The sequence below is a fragment of the Urtica dioica genome, chromosome 8 (assembly GCF_054948205.1).
Source record: "Urtica dioica subsp. dioica isolate 48M chromosome 8, U.dioica_male_clone48M_v1_H2, whole genome shotgun sequence".
In the NCBI taxonomy this organism is placed as follows: Eukaryota; Viridiplantae; Streptophyta; class Magnoliopsida; order Rosales; family Urticaceae; genus Urtica; species Urtica dioica.
In genome coordinates, this window is record NC_142763.1 from 31,816,479 (window position 1) to 31,833,117 (window position 16,639).

Below are 16,639 nucleotides of genomic sequence, written 5' to 3' on the forward strand. Positions count from 1 at the left end.
ACGTATTAATGCTAGTTATGTCAATCAACGATTTGATTTTTTATTTTTTATTTTAGAACCATTTAAAATAGCAGTCACTTACTCAATATGTCACAATAACAGGGCCTGATTTAATTCGTCATCGCTCAGTTCATGGATGTCGAATAATCTGAGATTTGATTTCGATTTTAGAGTTTTTGAGGGTTTTTTTTTTCTCTAAAGCTTTGACCTTTCAATTTTGAGTTTTCCAATCGACAATAAAACAAAGGATTAGCATATTACGACAATGCCCTCTAAATTGGGAACACGTGCGTCACACGTGGTATAAATGGTAACAAAATCGACCACAATTTGACGGAAGTATACAATGTGAAAGAGTTTGACAAATATACGATCACCGGTTGTAAGTTGTAACAAAACAGAAATTGAGATAAAGTTTGTGGTTCGTCTACAAATTCAAAGGGGAAATGTGAAATTATTAGACTAGGACAAGACGCATAGTCATATATATTATGAGGGAGTTAAGCGTGCATTTGAGATTTATTTTTATTATTAGAATAATTGAACAATGATTTTGAATAATAATAGTAGTTAGGCTGTTTCAAACAATTTCTTCAATCTCCAATGTGAGGTTTTTCAGCATAATAATTATAATAATAATTTTTTTAAAAAAATATTTTACGCCGTCACCCTCATTCTATACTTCTATACTGAACTAGAAAAACTGCTCCTTTTTCAGCATGAGCGTAATTCATCCTTTGTGCATTCTTTTTGGGATTTTTTTTACAACCTTTCCTATTCGTAATCATCCGTACGTCTGCAAAAGTGTGTAGATCACTTCATAAAAACAAAAATGAAAAATATAAAAAAACAAAAACAAAAACAAAAACAAAAAAAAACAGAACAAAACAAACTCCTTCATTTCTCTCTCATTCCTATAAAGTTAGAAGGATGATCATCATCCTAAATGATAGCATACCAGTATTGATGAGCATTTTACCAATACGGTGATGCTTCGCTAGATACACATTCTCGTAGAACTAAAAAAACTCAAACGTATCCACTTCTTTAAACCCAAGTCAGAACACTTTCGTTCCAATTGCCGCTCTATCTTTTCTTCCACGGGGTTCTCCGAAAACCCACCACCAAGTATGTATAAATCACAGTCGTAGCCACAACAGAGATGGCGATATAAACGCACACTGTCATGGCACAGACATAAAGATACCTGAAAGCAAATCAATTCCACATACCGTCAAGCTCCATCACAAATCATCATAAAACTAATCAAGTGCAGACATACGCGTCATATGAAACTTACTTTGGGGAAAAAACACTCCAGATGAAGAGATGGTTCCTCATCAAGATCAATACGATGGTGTAGGCTATTAACAAATAAGAGTTCAAGCATAGCAGAAGCAGACAAGGAAAGCCGAGCATTTTTTTCAGGAGTTGTCCCGGCCTCGAGTAAAGTATTACATCATTACTGCTCTTAACGGCGATGTACATCACCATGCTAAGGAGCGCTAACATTGGTGACGCATAAGTAATGATGAACATCAGAATTCCAGAAAGTACCGTCGAATGGCTTGAAATTCCCTGGGAATGAACAAATAAATAAATAAATAACAATCGCAGTACCGATATTTATTACCAATTAATTTTGTTTTACATCGTGGGAAATAGGGGTCGTACAATAAAAGCGCCAGCAACATCAATTGTAGCCAAAGAATTGCTGTTGCCTAGAGCATAATGGCCTGCCATTCCCATATAGTAAAATAAAGCAACCTAAACATACAATGGAATGTTAGTAATAGTTGAAATTATTGGTAAAAGACTGAGATAACTACAAATGGCTCAAAACTGCATCTACAGAGAGAAACATAATTATCCTCATCTGAATTAAGAATACAACCTGAAGCTAAAAACTTAAGTAAACTTGTCGATAAGAATCAAAGATAAGATAGCTAAATAATTCATATCCACTACGTAATTTCCACAACAGTCAAATGAAGAATCCATATTACACCATTGAGAAGAGATAAGTGGACTGAGTTTGAGTTTATTCATCCTTGAATGCAACGTATAACTATTTTACATAGAAGCAACAAAATAAAACTATTTATTTGATTGCCTTTCTGTTTAGCTTTATGGCATATCGCCTAAGGTAGCTATAACACATAAAGAAAAGCAAAAGCATTAGCTGAAAACATGAAGATTTCGTACTAACCTCAACCCACTGCTTATGGTGTGACTCACTATTTTGGGCATATAGCATTCCCAGAAAAACTTGCACAAGGAGCAATAATATAGGCATTGAGTTGATTGGTTGTTGGAGTATTAGCTGAAGAAGACACCACGAGCATGTGTATGCCCACCCAATCACAAATAATGAATTCCTAAACTCGGCCCGCTGAAGCACTCTCTTTTTGTTGTGATCAGAAGCGGAATCTCCTAGTGAGGCTAATTTGGAAGTCAAAAGAGGCGAAAGCCATGGTATGACCACAGCAATACTAACCGTAGAAAAACCCAGAAGCATATAGATTGACTGTACCAAGGCGATGCCCTGATGTTTTATAATATGTTGCAGAATCAACAATCCAGGGGTCAAAATGAAAAATGCAATAACTCGATCAAAGTACTTGATTTTCAATGTCGATAAAGAAATTAAGCTCAAGACAATCACTAACATGGCAGCAACTATATGAGTAGCTTTTATACATCCACTTCCAGTCTGCTCAAGCCACTTAGATATGTCAGGAAGGTCAGTCCAATTCACACCTCCTTGATGCCAGCCTCTCAAGAGTCTTCCACAAATAAGGAGCAAAGAAACTGAAATTATTCTGATACCGCTAGTTTTATTTTGTCCCTTGAACAAATCAAATAAACTATGTGCTCTTCCAACTTGAATAGACTGTATTGCTCTACGCAGTAATAACAAAGTCAATGTAGATGTAGCAAAATGCCATATATATTGCTCTTCCTCCACCATAGAACTTGATCCCATACTCATGATAACGACAAAGATAACACCAATTGCAAAGGCCTCGTCTAAATGCCATGTATTTTTCGTACTACTAACTGGATTGTAATGGCCTTGCTTCTCTTTTCCATAAACATCTTTCGAGAATAAACATAAAAGGCTCGTCAGTATTAGGCAAGATAGTAGCATTGTAGCAACTCCAAAAACAAGCAAGTTGACAGGTTTCTGCATAACCACAATTTTATTGATTTGAGTAAATTGAAAGCAAGAACAAAGGGCTTCACCTAAGAATAATGATAATATAGAATACTAAAACTAATTGAGAAGTACATACATTAGTGACACTCCGTGATAACCATTCACTTGCAGTTCTTAAAAACTCGTCGTATGCTCCTACGACAGTGTTGTAGTCTTCCTCACTCTTAAACCTATTTACCATGGTTCACAAACAGAGCAACACAGCCCTGGCATTAGCATCATGTTCATATAATATTGTGTTATGACATTTGTAAATGGTATCATGTACCCACCCAGATTCATCATTAGAAACCCAGGAACTGTGGAGAAAGGAAGCATTCATATACAAGCAGCAAAACATCTTCTCCATGCTACCATTGCACTCACTAACTTTAGAGACTTCGTCAATTGAACTGCTGTACGGTAAATTTCCACAGGACAAACCAGGTATTTGCGCTTGCAGGAGTCTTAGTAATTGCCATGAATTCAATTGTAATGCTCTAATCTTTTGATCAGCTGTTCTTAAGACCCACAAGTGAAAAATGGCATATTAGCATGATAGATTTCGTTATGACAAGAAGATACAGTATATAAGAATTGTTCGCAATATTCCTCATCTAAAGGGTACAGAAGATACTAATACATGTGGTATATTAACTAATAGCAGCCACACAAATGAAGCGACTACATTTTATGCAAATAAAATCACCACATAAATGTGATTAAACAAGACTCTTTTTGACAAACTTCAAAACCTGAGTATATAAATTTGTCAAAGGATGAGTCCTGATTATTCATATTGAAAGTAATGTGTGTGTGTGTGTGTGTGTGTGTGTTTATATATACCAGCCAAGTGCTCAAAAACTTTTGACATCAGGATCCCGACATTGTTCTTCGGGATTGGCACTCCATAAAGAAGAGCTAATGTGGGTGCAACGTCAACCTGATATTCAAGAACCAAAGGCGAGAATAATAAGAATTTCTCAAACATAATTGAAAATATTAGCATGCACTGAATATATTGTACAATCAGTGCGAAATTGGGGCGATGCAATTTAGTGCCAAAAGATGTGTTTATGGAATTATTTGATTGGCCATATCAAAGTACTAGGACTCAGTAGGACTCAATTTATTCATTACAAAGTTCATTTCAGAAGATCGCAATATGAGAGCCACATTATAAATCATGCTTACCGACAAGAGGGGCCAGCTCAGTTGGTAAGCACCCCTGCCCTCCCAAATGAGGAGAAGGGTTCGAGTCACCGCGAAAGCAATTTGCTCATAAAAAAAATAATAATAAAATAAAATAAAAAAATTCATGCTTACCTGGTGAACAGTATTTTTTATGAACCCAGAGACGTTATTTCCCAGGCCAATAAACAAAGCCAATGAATCAGTCTCTTCATAAGAAGACCCTCCATGATTCCCATTCTCAGTCATGCCATGGTCACTAACCACCACCTAGCAAAAAAACTGGAATCAGGACACATTAACAGAAGGTTGTGAGCTATATAAACATGAATAAAAAAAAGGTAGGGGGAGGAAGCGGCTGCATATTACACGATGCTTTATTGTAATGGTAAACTGAGTAGTAGATTGGTCTGAAGTTTTTAGACCATATAGTCTAGTTATATCAATACTAAGCCATCACGGGTACAGGCCCTTTAATTTCGGGGAAGGATATGGTGTCATGCGTTGAATCTAGGTATGTTTGTTGATTAATATATTGCATAAAACAATCCATAATATTGTCTTATCATTTTGTTTGTTCGTTTATGAATTTCCATTATAACCTTTAACTGTGAAACATGCAGACATTTCCAGCATAGCAATACGGACATCCTTAAGATAACTGATCTACAGCAAAATTCCGAAGGGGATTTGGGTAGAAGAACATCATAGGCTATGAAGCAAAATAAATAAAAACAAATATATCACAATCACAAACCAAAAGGGTCTTCTCATGGCTATTCATTTGATTCATAGTTCTGCTTGTATGAATCATCCTGACCACATCATCCATCTCCTTGAGCTTTGGGGCCATCAAGGCACTGATATTTTTTCAATAAAGAAACTGAAATGATGCTCCAGGGAAAGAAAATAAAGAAATCAGTGACATTAGAATTGTAGATAAACAAATACCTGTTGCGGCCACCAATATGGCCAACATGATCCAAGCCCAGGTAATGAAGAACCTGAGTCATAAACTTGGTCATAAGCATATTTAAGACCAATTAAGGATGTCTACCATTAGCATATGACACTGGCCCAAGGTGGAGGTTTCCCGCCAAGGAAATTTAATTTACTAGCTTTTTCAGATACTCAAAAATTTCTTTACTACAGGCTCAAAATCAGTGATCTTTATTTCAATCTAGCCAGTAAAAACTAATTTAAAATGATAACCAAGATTAGTAAAGTTTACTCAAGATACCACATCTATAAAACAAAGTGTCTCCTCGAAGTTCTTAATTAGTAAGGCTAATAAAAGATTTAAGAACGTCGAACTAACCAGGAGATCCCAGTCATGTCTACCGAGTTCGTCTGGCAAATGTCGAGAAACATTATGGTCTACTGTTACAGTATCTTTAACCTGTAGCAGAAATTTCGTCAGATATGAGATAATTACATAAATTTCCTACAAGCACCACCTTGAAACAGGCCAATATACAACACTACTCTAGCCATTTGCAAAGGAGCAAAAAGCTTACTTGACCGTACCGGAATGAAAAGAGATCAAACCAACTATCATGAGAAACATTACATAATCTTCAACTCCATAAAAGTTACACATGAGATTTAGATAAAACACTAGGAGCTTTTCCAGATTTTACATCAGCGATAAATAAATAAATAAAAACAAAACAAATCAAAACAAAACTTACATAAAAGCTACTAACACCATCATGTCTCGTAAATAGTCCTGGAAACAACTTAAGCCATGTTTCGTCACCAAGCATCACCATCCTCCAACCAATCTTAAAAAACTGGTCTGTGACACAAAATGAACAATTCCTTTTGTATAACGAAGGCATCAAGAAAGAACCCAGACGCACAATATCTCAAGCACAGAACGAACAGCTTACCAATAAGATTGTCATCTAAAAGCGCTTGCGTGTGAAAATTGAAAGCCACATCCAAAAATCCTCCAATCGCCCCAGAAACCATAGCCTTTAAAACATGCACCAAAAATCATCACTCTCTAATCCAATTTCCCCACAAAAATTCAACTGTATACTATAAAACTGGCTCACCTTCAACCGAGGCATTGTAACTGTAGGCGGCGCAGCCTTTGCATGGTACCCGATCGCTGCTCCGTTTGCCAACAATGACTGAGTGTACGGCATGGCTTCCATCAAATCTCTACTTGGAGGTTCATCATCCTTTCCAAGCATAAATTCTGCTGGAAGACCATCAATTACCTAAACTAAGAACCGAAAATCTCATGTTTCCAAAGAAAAACATATTCGTAGACAATAGTTCATCACCAGCCATCACTAAGCCATTTCGTGGACTAAAACGTTGACATACCATTAGGATTAGTTTGTCGTACGACGGAGCAACTCCAGATAGTTCCTACATCCCAATTACGAGGACCGAATCCCAAATCAACAAAGTAAAAATACAAAATCGAAACGCAAAAATCCAAATCAACGCGTAGTTAAACTGAAACAACTACCTGATACAGTGATCTGAGCTTTTCAGGAGGGAGATTCCCATGGCCGTCGTTCCGAACCGAATTGAAGCTGGGGGATTGAAAACTCTCCGGACCACTGAAATCTTATAATCATTGTGAATATGGAAAGAAGAAGAAAAAAGTAGGTGTTTGGATTGAAACTGAACGATCTGGAGAAGAATTGAATTTGTTTGGTTGGCGTGAGAACCGAACCTGACACCGGAGAGAGCTGGTTTGACGGGGAAGAAAGCGAAGACGAAGATGGAAAGTCCAATGGCTTGGATAATTACTCCAACGATGGTGAAGATCGTAAGGTTTGAGCAGCTTAGTTGAGACATTTGCGTCATTGTTTTGGGGTTTGAGTTGAAGAGAAAAGCATAGTTTTTTTTTTTTTTGGTTATTTCTTTCTGAAGTTTCTCACTCGGAGCCAATTCTATGAAGTCGTAGATGTAAAGACATTTTCAAAAAACAAGTTATTAAGCACTCATATTTTGTGGGATTGTTGAAACTTGAAAGAAAGATGTAGCAATATCATCTTTTTCTGGCAAAAAAAAAAAAAAAAAAAAAAAAAATATATATATATATATATATATATATATATATATATATCATCTTTTAGTCATCTAACTTGTCTCAAGTAAGTAAGGACCAGTCTTGGGCATCGGACGGAGCTCCGATTCCGAAGAAAAACACGTCCAGTTGCTAATGGAATTGGAAAGGGAAAATAACACATTTATACCATGTGTTTTAGTGAAGTGTCGAATTTAACCTCAAAAATGTCGAGTTCACACCCTCTGTTTAACTAAAATGACGAAATTATATCATCTGTTTAACTAAAATGATGAAATTATACCCTGAAATGAATAACAGCGTCACAAATCTCTCTTTCATTGATATTAACTTTTATATCAGAAAAACAAAATCAAATCTAAATCAGTGCCCTAACTTTCAAATTCTCAATTTTGAAATAAAAATAGCCTTAAATTGAAATTGAATAATAAAACTCATACCTCCTAAGAAATGACTTCATTCCGTGTTCGAATTGTAACTCTAAATCCTGGATTCTCTGTTCGAATATGCGATTTTGATGACTATCAACTATCGATGTTTACCCATTTGTCTATTTCTGTGTTCTTCACGATTAAGAGATTGTTGTTTATTTTTTAGTTTTTAAATAAATTACATATATGGCGCGAATGAATAAAGATAATTGGTGTTTATATATAAATATTATAGTCAACGTCAATGAAAAGTCAATAAAAATAATATTCGTGACACTGTTGTCTATTTCATTGTATAATTTCGTCATTTTAGTTAAACAGAGGGTATAATTGTGTCATTTTAGTTAAACAGAGGATATGAACTCGACATTTTTGAAAATCGAGGGTTAAACTCGATATTTCACTAAAACACGGGGTATAAATATGTTATTTTCCCAATTGGAAACTTCCGATTGTTAACGACTAGAAATGCCATCCACCAGAATTGGAATTTCCGATTTTGTGACCGGAAGTTCCAAGTTCCGATCAAAGAATAGTTAAAAAGATTAAAACTCATTTGAAAGAAAGAAATGCTATTAAAAAAAATAATTCTTATTGTGGCGAAATTACGACTACGAAAATGACAAGTTTTTGGCTGTTGGATGGAAATCCAACGGCCAAGAAAAAAAACAAGTGGGAAATAACCAGAAGGAAGTTCTTCCGATTATTTATGTCCACTTCTATTTCCTTTATGAAATCAGAAGTTCCGTTCAAACGCGCCACCGAAACGGAAGTGGCGTCTTTTTTGGCATCATAACCGGTTTTTCCGAGTTCTTCCAGTTCCGATGCCAAGATTATAAGGGCGGTAACATCTATTAACATATATGGATCCAGATAATAAAAAAATAATTGTTTTGATGCATAAATATATATTAGTGTAATCAAATCCAGTTTTAATTTTGATAAGCTCGGTCTTTTGGTTTTTTCGTGACGGAAGCTATGGCTATTTTGAGTGATTTGAAGAAAATGTGTGCAGAAGGTCTCAACAAAGTGGTGATACAATCGGATTGCGAGGTGATGATCAAGCTCATTAACATGTTGGGCCCCTTCTCTCTCTTAATCGACCGTGGGACTCTCCAGCTTCCTTTTCTCTAACTCCCGCACAAGCAATCGTAATCATCCACACCACAGTTGTAAAAATCATCAATCCACCTCCACAGTCGCAATCGCCTCGTCCTCGCGGCGGCGCCGTCGCTCGTCGTTCGCCACCACCACAGTTGCTCGTCGCTCGCCAGTCGCCACCACCGTCGCTCGTTTAGTCGTCTTCGCCCAAAGCCCAATCGGATTTCAAGAGTCTTCAAGGTTTTTTTTATTCTTCTCCAAGCTCTACAAGAACGTTTAGTGATTGTGTTCTGATATGTTGTTCAAGATTTTTTTTTTTTTTTTTTTGCCAAAGTCATTTCTTTTTGTGCACAGGTTGTGCGTGCTGTGAAATCAGCCAAGTTTTATTGTGTTTGACTTCGATTGAGTTTGTTTTCATCTTGCATATTATGACAGCAATTTTAGAGATCTCGGATAGACTATGTCAAGCTTTGCAACTTCAAGCCCAAGATATTTTAAATGCAATGTCACTCGTTTCCGCTACAAAACATACAATGCAGAAGCTAAGAGATGATGGATGGGAACCGATAGTTCAAGATGTGCGTACTTTTGCGAAAGAAGTGTGTCTAGAATTCCCCGACTTGACTGCCAAATATGTTCCTAGAAGGAGACAACCTCGTCGTAAATAAATGATGATACTCTAGAGCATTATTACAAATTTGATATCTATTTTGCTGTGATAGATTGCCAACGGGAACAAATTAATTACAGATTCAGTGATAATACTATGGAATTGATTAGTCCGAGTACATCATTAGATCCCAAAGAGATGCGTACGACATTCAGAATCGATGATATTTGCAAGCTTGTGCAAAAATTTTACCCAAGAGACTTTGAAGCTTACGAAATGCTACAATTACGCTCGGACTTGGTAGGATTTAATTATTATCGAGGGCTTCCAAAATTTATGGAGTTGATTACACTTTTCGATCTATGTCGTTGGATGAAATTAACAGGGAAAGCTAAATCATATCCTCTTCTTCATAGGGTGATAACTCTTATCTTGACACTTCCCGTTTCTACTGCTACAACAGAGCGTTCTTTTTCATCTATGAGTATAATCAAGAATGCACGCCGCAATAGGATGGAAGATGATTTCTTGTGTGATAGTCTGTTTGTGTATATCGAGAAAGAGATCGCTATGTGATTTAGTCTTGATGAACTTGCCGACGATTTTCGTGATATGGCAGAAAGACGCTCTCAATTTTGAATCTTTGTTGTTCAGGTTTGTTTTCTGAATTAGCTAGTTACTAATTATTCTATTTTGCTATATTGGTACTTGAATGTTATAAATTTTAATATTTTGTTTTCATTGTCGTGTTACAGGATAACTAATATATTGAGATTTTGTGAAAACCGAACAAATACATGCGTATTTCAGGTTCGGTTAGACTTATTTTGTGGATTCATAATGACAGAAAAAATATATATTTTTTGTGGATTTGATGATAAAAAAAAAAACATATGATAATGTATATTTTTGTGGATTTGATTACAAAAAAAAAAAAAAAAAAAAAAAAATTCCGGCCCCCCTCATTGTGAAATTCTGGGTCCGCCACTGCCGAGAACCGATGTCGGTCTTATTATTTCGCAGTTTCAATATTTCTCATACTCATAAGTAATCTTTTGTTGTTATGGCCTCCTTTTGTTTTTGTAAGGTTATTTTATTCCTGGACTTTGTAACATGGTAGACCATAAACTTGCTAAAAAAGGTCTTCGATATTGTTTGGAATTCTACACCCCTCTTGAGTTACAAGAAGAGGTTTTGGCCAATGTGCCCATGAATGCCAAGGGTATGTGAACCCATGTTAAAAAAAAAAAAAAAAAAAATTTATAAGCTCACGAGTTTGTTTGCCCGCGCGTTGCCGCGGGTTAGCCGAAAAAAATAATAACCATACTTTAATATGTTTTAAATTTTAAATAACAAAAAAATATCGACACTTAGTGTAAATTTTGACTATTTAATTAATTATAGTCAAACATCGAATTTTATAAATTTATTAGTTTCAATTGACTGTTTAGCTGGAACATCCTAATAATAATCTTAATATGATGATTTTATGTCTTACTATAAATTTAAATCAAGACATAATTAGTTTAAACATACACCCGTTACTATTTCGTCAATAAAATGCTTAACTTATTTAATATGTGAGTAATGTATTTTATTAATCAGTTTAATTTTAGCCAATTACATCTAACATAAAATAACATAAAATAGTTTAATTTAAAACATAAATATTATTTTGTTGCTGCTAATAGTATTACCTAGAAAAATTTTATTATAAAAACAATATTTATTTTTAAGTTTAAAAACAAAGACCCATTAAATTAACTTATAGGATGAAAAAAAAATATAAAGTGTTTTCCGAACGACAACATTTCAATGTAATGAAATAATTAAAAAAAATTTAATGTAAAGCATTGTAGACATTTAAAAAGTGGAAAAAAAAAGCTTTTTTTTTTAAATATGCTTACCTCTTATTATTAGTTGACTTGATTCGTTAGAATTTTATTTTTGTAACTAACTAATTTAATTATATACTAAACAATATCTAATTTATTAAAATAAATAGATTACATTACCGTACGTTATCACAAATTCAGAAGTGTTTATTATGGTTATCACTTGCTTGGTTCCCACTCTATCATCTTATTAATAATTTAATTAAAAATAGCAGCAAAATCATGAGTTAAAATTAGTGGTATATTCATTCATTTTGCTTATGTCGATATATTTTTTTTTATAAATATACTGACGTGAAGAAATAAGATTTGTTTTACACGTTTTAGTAGAACATATTGGTTTCTTTTAATTAAAAAAGGTATAAGCAAACGATGCTAAGTTTCTTTTGTATATAACAAAAATTTAATCTAGCAAACTACCATGTTTTTAGATTTAAAGACTATATTTAATATATTTCTTTGTGCATTTTATATTTTATTTTAAAAAAATGTGTACATATTGCTATATCTAAGTAGAAGAGAGAGAGAGAGAGAAAAAAACTTATGTGTGGGACCCACTCATAGCGTGGCAATTTTTAATTGGGAAAAAGTTTGTATATATTGCTATATCTAAGTAGAAGAGAAACGTGGAGGTAAAAGAGAGATAAAAACTTTTGTGTGGGACCCACTAACAATGTGGTAATTTTTAATCGGGAAAAAAGTTTCTACAGTGATATTGTACCATGTTTTAGTATATATAGAAATTTAAAAAAAATGTGTACATATTGCTATATCTAAGTAGAAGAGAAACATGGAGGTGTGTGTGTGAGAGAGAGAGAGAGAGAGATAGAAACTTATGTGTGGGACCCACTCATAGTGTGGCAATTTTTAATTGGGAAAAGGTTTGTATATATTGCTATATCTAAGTAGAAGAGAAACGTGGAAGTAAAAGAGAGAGAGAGAGAAACTTTTGTGTGGGACCCACTAACAATGTGGCAGTTTTTAATTGGGAAAAAAGTTTCTACAGTGATATTGTACCCTGTTTTAGTATATATAGAATGTGAGTTCTTAGATTAATAGAATAACATGAAATTACTATCTTATAAATATCAAGTTATTTGACAATAGAGATACGAAGAAACACTTCTTTAGAATCGTAGTACAGAATCACCAATACATTTGTTCACTAACGTGTGTGATAATCCAGAAACCATATTCCCCCAATATTCCTCCGCAGCCCAGATTACAGATTCAAATCCAATCGCTAACGTGTGTGATAATCCAAAAGTTGCTAGATATACAATACAAACAAACAAACAAACAAAACTAAACAGAAAAATGTAAGGCCTAAAGCAAATAAATCAATCAAATCGCTCTCAAGGGAAGCATTCATATTTCCTTCATCGTGTGATGCGCAGCTTGAGAAGCATTATCTGTATCCGTGTATATGAGACTATATATATATATACTAGCTATATATCACTATATACTGAACCATTGCTAATTCAAATTGGCACGCTTTATCTGCAGAGCGGCTCTAACAACACCTCCTCTAGTAATCATTCCAACCTTGGAACACGAAGAACAGAAACAAATCAGAGACGTACATAGCAGAAGCGATACAAATGATTTGAGTATTAACGACAGAAAAGTTTTCGTTACCAGATATCCATTGGCGTCAATAACTGGCAATCGTCGGTACTTTGTTTCCAGCAATAATCTGACAGAAAGCCATGTGATACCATTTCGATAAACCCAACTGTCTTAGATAGAAGATCTAAATACGGAGTATAGTTATTACCTTGCAGCGTCTTCGAGGTTGGTCGTTTCACAAACGACTAGTGGAGAAGAAGTCATCAAGTCACCGACGAGCTTTCCGTTAGTCTTGCTCAGCAGCCTTTGGATCTCGTTAAATGTCTGCGATTCAGTGTTCAACGAGGTTTGAGTAACGACCAAAAAAAGAATTCACAGGACAAAAGTTAAAAAGTAAGGCTTTCACGTACTTTCCAAGAACTGTCAACATTGGGGAAAAAGCTTGCGTCACAGTGAGCGCCACCTATTCAGAAATGAAAGAAATTGCATACAGGTCAGGAACTTATTGGGAATTTTTTAATATGAAAGCTTTTTATAGCTCAATTTTTATTCAGCCCGATTTTTTCGTTTCAAAACGCTGAACTGGTATAATCAAACAAATGCGTTTTTTTTTCTTCCTTGAACCAGTTTTCCAACGTCAATCTAACAAAACAAGGGTTATTCGGTTCTGTGAAGGCTATAATTAAACAAACCTGACACGGAATCGAGTGCTAACAAGTCATAGTCTGAAATAACACCAACCTGCAAAGATACGTAATGTTCAAGTCAGTACAATAAAACTGAAAACTATCTGAGGAAATAATTATGGAAACATCCAAATTATAAATTACATTTCTGGCTATTTACTATGAGTGAACTTGAAAGAATCTATCAGTCTAATGTCGGCTTTGGTTTATCGATAATCTTAATATCTTAAGTTGACAAGAGCTACTAGACCAACAATAAATTTTAATTCTAGCACGTCCGTTCTTTTAATTGAAATATAAAAAAGTATATGTCATTTCAACTCAGAGATATATTACCAGCTTCCAATCATCATCGACCACGGGAAAACCAGTGATTCTCTTCTCCACAAGCAATTCAAGAGCTGTGATAAAATTCAAAAATTAGAATTTAATTATAAAAAATAACCAAACAAAGTAATTAACTGTTCAAAAATAACAAATAACAAAGTAATAAATTTTAATTCTAGCACATCCGTTCTTTTAACTGTTCAAAAAATAACAGAAACACAAATCCCTACCTTCGTCAACGCTCGTCGTTGGTTTGACAACAACTAAATTCGCCTTCCGTGTCATGAAATCGCCAACTGTATAAGTTGACTTTTCAACCATTAAACAAATAAAATCATCAGTCTATCATCTATACACACCAAAAAGGGCATATTTATTGAATGAAAGTTCTAGAACGCCTCCAAATATAGTTCGCTGCAAAACCAGGGGTCAAAATGAAATTATAAAAAAAAAGCGGAGGCGAACCGGAAAAGAGTTGGCCACGCGGGAACCGGACGAGGAGGCGAGAACCGAACGGAGAGACTTCGCGAGTCCGTACGATAAGTCGAAACGGCGTCGTAGCGTAAAAGCCAGCGAGTGAGATCGACGGGATTGAAGAGGAAGAAGAGATTTGGCGCCAGAAATCGGTGATGACGTGTAATTGGTCAAGCAGATCTTCGAATTCGAACTCAATGCCATGACGTAACCAATAATAATAAAATACAAAGATCTGAGACAAAATATTATCTTCTTCTTTATCGGTCTGACAGGAATTGTTGATATCTGTATATAATATTGTTTTTTCGGGGAGGAATGAAAATTATATTTGATTTCAGTGAGTAAATGCACGCACAAGAAGAATATATAAATAGAGAGAAAACGAAGACTCTGAATAATCTGATTTGGTTTTCCAATAGAAGAGGAAATGAGAGAGAAGAGAGAGATTGCTATTTTGGTGGGGCTGGGGTTGGGTGACAATTGAGACTTTTTCGACTTCTATTCTACTTCAACACGCAGCTTTACCAAATATCTATTTTATTTTATTTTTATCTCATATGTTGTCTTAATATATATATTGTTTTGTTTTAAAAAAAATTGCTTTTAGATTCAGTTTTTGAAAAAAAAAACTGTTTTTATTTTATTTTATAAGTGTTTGGCAAACTGTTTATAAAACAATTGTTACTGATAAAAAAAACTGATTTAACGTTTAGTAAAATAAATATATTCTAGTAAAAAGACTAAAATAAACATGTTTTTAAAAATTAAATAATAAATATTAATATGCTTATTTATATGTTTATTAATATGTTCTTACTAATTATTAAACTAAAAGAGGAAAATTGAGATTCAAGTATTTCCAAAGAAAGCGATTTTGGAGATGGAAGACAATTATATAGTTCTAAAATATAATGTTGCATACCATAAAGGTTTTACATCTCTCGTACAAAGTCATTAGCTATTCTTACAAAAATGAAATAAACCTTTCGCACAAAGCAATAATTATTATTAAAAATACAACACTCCTGGAAAAAAATGATAAAATAGTAATCACATCACATGTCAACCAAATTAGTATTGTACTATTGTATTTTCTGTTCTCATCAGATCAGTAATAGAAAGAGGGAAAAAATAAAATAAACAGAGAAGAGAGAGAGAGAGTGAGAGAGAGAGAGAGAGAGACAAGACATCGGGTCCAGTGACTATCTAGTCATATGAAACGTTAGAAATTTTGAAATAGTCAATGTTGTGTTAATTTTTTGTAAATAGCCACGTAAATCTATTTACGCTATCAAAATAATAAAAAACGCAGAGTAAATTTCTAATAAATATGACTATTTATGAAATATTTACAATAGTTTTTCGCTATTTACGAAAAATTTACAAAACGTTGGTTAATACACAAACGTTTGTGTTTATGTGGCTTATATAACTAAGTTTTTGTTAAAATAAATTTAAACTAAAGCTAGAATACGAGGATCAGTCCCATTAAATGTTATATATGAAGAAGAAAAAAAAAGTCCACCATTTAAATGTCTTAGATTCAGAGCTTAACTCATGGTAGCTATTTAAAGCACTTATTTTAAAATGATTTTCTTAACTATAAATTCCGTGGGTCGTACAAAACTATTAGATCGTAAACTATTAGAATGCTTAAGCCGAGCCAACACAAATGTCTTTTTATACGGATTTTTTTTTTTCTGACACGAGGTTTTTTTTTATATACGGAATTGTTTTTAATTGAAAATAATTTGTGATCGTCAATGAAATGTACATATTCCAATAAAAGTCAAACTGCCATATGGCCGACTGTTAGACAGTTGCTTTACTTTACCAAATCGCTGGGATTTGTCAGCTGTGACGTTTCTGCACCAATTAATTTGAGCGCACAAGGAATGCGTGTATGATTTGCGGTGTCGTTTTCTACCGCAAAACATTTGCGTCTTTCGGTCAACGTTTTCGAAACTTCGGTGTTTTGAGGGTCTCTCTTCGACATTCTAGACCTTTACTATTCAAATCGAAACCCTATTAAGTTTTGCTGTTCAATTGTATTTATTTAAAGGTTTCCAAAAAAAAAAATGCATTTATTTAAAAGAAA

General features: G+C 34.2%; 2 protein-coding genes across 2 annotated transcripts; both read right to left on the minus strand.

The window, feature by feature from the left end:
- Positions 1–880: 880 nt before the first annotated feature.
- Positions 881–7,379, minus strand: LOC149389228 (Alkaline-phosphatase-like family protein). The gene is made up of 17 exons (XM_089623615.1): positions 7,086–7,379; positions 6,876–6,969; positions 6,728–6,772; positions 6,451–6,618; positions 6,283–6,367; positions 6,082–6,188; positions 5,709–5,789; positions 5,342–5,394; positions 5,148–5,250; positions 4,526–4,660; positions 4,046–4,142; positions 3,493–3,715; positions 3,297–3,390; positions 2,210–3,187; positions 1,675–1,767; positions 1,301–1,578; positions 881–1,207 (listed from the first exon to the last, which is right to left on the minus strand). The coding sequence occupies exons 1-17, from the start codon at positions 7,217–7,219 to the stop codon at positions 1,087–1,089; spliced, it is 2,889 nt and encodes a 962-aa protein (XP_089479741.1). The 5' UTR covers positions 7,220–7,379; the 3' UTR covers positions 881–1,086.
- A 5,210-nt stretch (positions 7,380–12,589) lies between these two features.
- LOC149389229 (CBS domain-containing protein CBSX2, chloroplastic-like) lies at positions 12,590–14,985 on the minus strand. The gene is made up of 8 exons (XM_089624273.1): positions 14,530–14,985; positions 14,295–14,373; positions 14,074–14,138; positions 13,744–13,792; positions 13,462–13,514; positions 13,260–13,375; positions 13,121–13,178; positions 12,590–13,027 (listed from the first exon to the last, which is right to left on the minus strand). Exons 1-8 carry the CDS (start codon positions 14,740–14,742, stop codon positions 12,959–12,961), a joined length of 702 nt encoding a protein of 233 aa, XP_089480399.1. The 5' UTR covers positions 14,743–14,985; the 3' UTR covers positions 12,590–12,958.
- Positions 14,986–16,639: the final 1,654 nt, after the last annotated feature.